The 2,766-nt window shown below is 36.3% G+C and overlaps 1 protein-coding gene across 1 annotated transcript; it reads right to left on the bottom strand.

The window, feature by feature from the left end:
- Positions 1–878: 878 nt before the first annotated feature.
- Positions 879–2,106, bottom strand: LOC149223977 (endochitinase 4-like). Its single transcript, XM_089383446.1, has 3 exons — positions 1,729–2,106; positions 1,471–1,585; positions 879–1,348 (listed from the first exon to the last, which is right to left on the bottom strand). Exons 1-3 carry the CDS (start codon positions 2,009–2,011, stop codon positions 1,051–1,053), a joined length of 696 nt encoding a protein of 231 aa, XP_089239572.1. The 5' UTR covers positions 2,012–2,106; the 3' UTR covers positions 879–1,050.
- Between the last annotated feature and the right edge of the window lie 660 nt (positions 2,107–2,766).

Here is a 2,766-nt window from a genome sequence, read left to right as displayed (position 1 = left end):
TATGACTTTTCTAATTAATTTAACTCATCAAAACTATGGTTCTTTTGTAATGATTTTCTTAAAGATTTTTGAATATGAAAATAATATTCCAAATCAAACAAAATAATTCCTTACTTTTTTAAAGTTCAATAGGAAAAATCAAATCTCAGTGCACATTAACCACACCCACCCCGAATCAACTGCAAATTATTTATATCGCATAAATAGGAAACAAAATTGCACTATTAACTTAACTACATGCCCATTGAATACCGAAATCTAAAATTAACATAAACTCAAATATTAACCTCTACCACCATCATCTTCGATAATTTAATTGACCTAAATAAATGGTTTAGGATAGTTTTACAACATAGTTATTGGATTAAGTATAATTATATCCTCATCTCTATATTCCAAAAATCCAAAAACACTTTTAGAAATATCATATTTCATGCCTTTAAATGCTTAATTGTATTTCAACCTTGTAACAATATAACATTTTTTTTACTAATGATCAACCAAAAGTTCCCAAAATATCATATTTCATGCGTTTAAATGCTTAATTGTTTTTCAACCGTGTAACAATATAACATTTTTTTTTTACTAATGATCAACCAAGAGTTCCTATTCATTCCATTTGATAAGCACCTAACTAAATTTTCTTGAGGAAACATCAATTTGCAATATACACATCAAATAATTCATCATAGCTCTCATTTTTCACATTGATTATGGCTTGAGGAAACATTATTATATACCCTTAATAATGCAGCATACGCTCATTTTCGCATTAATTTGTTAATTTTAATTTTTAAGAATTTAGTAAGCTGCAATAGATAGTTGTCCTTGGCGTTAACACGATCTTTGTGTGAACTTCACAAGTTTTAAGAACTCAACAAAATCCTCGTCTATCCGAAAATTGTCATGTGATTTAATTGCATTATTTTGTCAGTAACAGGTAATACTACAATAATATATACCTCTTATCACTTTATTTGAGTGCTACAGAATATTTGTCATATTTGAACTCCTGTGATGGAGATCAAGAGGCTGGAGCAGCAATGAGTCTTAACAGCTAAGGTTGCTTCCTGGATCTACGCCGAACTGACTGCAGTATTTGGTGTAATAACTGATGCGGTTATTTACTTGGTCAGTGTTTCCACCGTTGCATTCTATTGCTCCGTTGATTGCTTGAATTGTTGCCCCAAATCCTTGGCCGGATGTAATAGCGGAGTGGCAGTCGCTGTTCACATTCCAATACCACAGCGCAGTCTTCCATGAGATTAGGGCATCGTGAGCCACAATTTCAGGGTCATTCAGCAGATCCACGCCGAGGTAATTTCCAGCTGGACCATAGTTGAAATTCCTGCAAAATGTGAGAGAAAACAAGAAGCAAGCAAATGGTGGGTCACCAAATATTTAATTCAATTTCAATAGAGAAAAAACATTATAGCATATATAGAAATACATATACACAAAGAAGCATACCATGAGAGTTGTATGGGGCCACGGCCGTAGTATTGCTTCCCGGGTGCGCAGGGATATTGTGTACTGTTGGAATCACAGTAGTCGCCCTTCTGTATCTCCTCGATATAACAGAAACCTGTCAGTGAATCCCTGTATAAGTCAATATATCGATGTAAATATCTACAAATTCTGAAATGAAATCATCAATTTTAGAGATTTTAAGGTCATATTCAGAATTTATTTATAGAAACAGAAGGTATATATGGATGTGAGACGCACTGCCAGTCTCGTGAGCAACGTTGGCGAAGAAAGCGGCAATTTCTCTCTTCTCGTCATCGGAAGTCCCAGTTGTGCCGAAGCCAGAGAATGCATTGGCCGCAGTAATGAAGTCACTGTATGTATAGAAATTCTTTGCTTCACAGGTATCAGAAACCCCAGATAAAATTCCATTGAAGAAATCTTCAGTAGCAATATCCTCCACATCTCCACGGCATGTAGAAAGGGCAAGAGCAAGCCCTAGAATAAACATGCTCGCTGTCATAACAGGGAGATGAATTGCCATATTAGCTTGATGGAGTGTTATCTATCAAGACTGATGTTGTCACTGGCACAGCCACAGACTGAAAACTTCACAGTTCTGTAATGAGGGAGGGGTGAGACAGGTGTTTGGTTATATAGCCATAGACGTGGGTAGTGGGATGATCTTTAGTTTACCTGATTCGAAGGAGATGGACAAAATCCCACCCCATCATTCTAGATAATCTGATTCGATGACTTGACTTGTCCTACCACACGTTTGGGAAATTAGTTGTTTTGCTCTCTGGAACACTGCCAAAAACTGGATTTTTTGCGAGTCGACCACAGCCACTTCGCTTTACGGGGCGAATACAGAGTCAAACATGATGGAGTCACAACCACTACATTATTTTTAACTTTATGGATGAGAGAATATTGACACGAAACGTCCGCAAGTTGACATCCAAGTAGGTTTGAAATTTGGTATCAGCTCACATCGTAGAGTGTAAATAAATTTTCAAGATAGCCCTCTTCCGTTAAATTTTTCGCTTAAGACAGGCAACGCCTACAACCTGACGTACACACGGTTGAAATTTGGTGTCAACTCGAAGCTTGTGTAGATAAATTTCGATAACGACACTGCAATTTTTTACCCTGACATACACACGGTTGAAATTTGGTGTCAACTCGAAGCTTGTGTAGATAAATTTCGATAATTACACTCCAATTTTTTAGGTTACCATTTTACAAAATTACCTGCCAAAGTTATACTGGCTTCATATGCATATCAAGTGATGGGCT

This window comes from Pinus tabuliformis, chromosome Q (assembly GCF_031772625.1).
Source record: "Pinus tabuliformis cultivar Carrire ecotype Pingquan chromosome Q, CPIR1, whole genome shotgun sequence".
Taxonomy (NCBI): domain Eukaryota; kingdom Viridiplantae; phylum Streptophyta; class Pinopsida; order Pinales; family Pinaceae; genus Pinus; species Pinus tabuliformis.
This window is presented reverse-complemented; position numbering and strand designations above follow the sequence as displayed.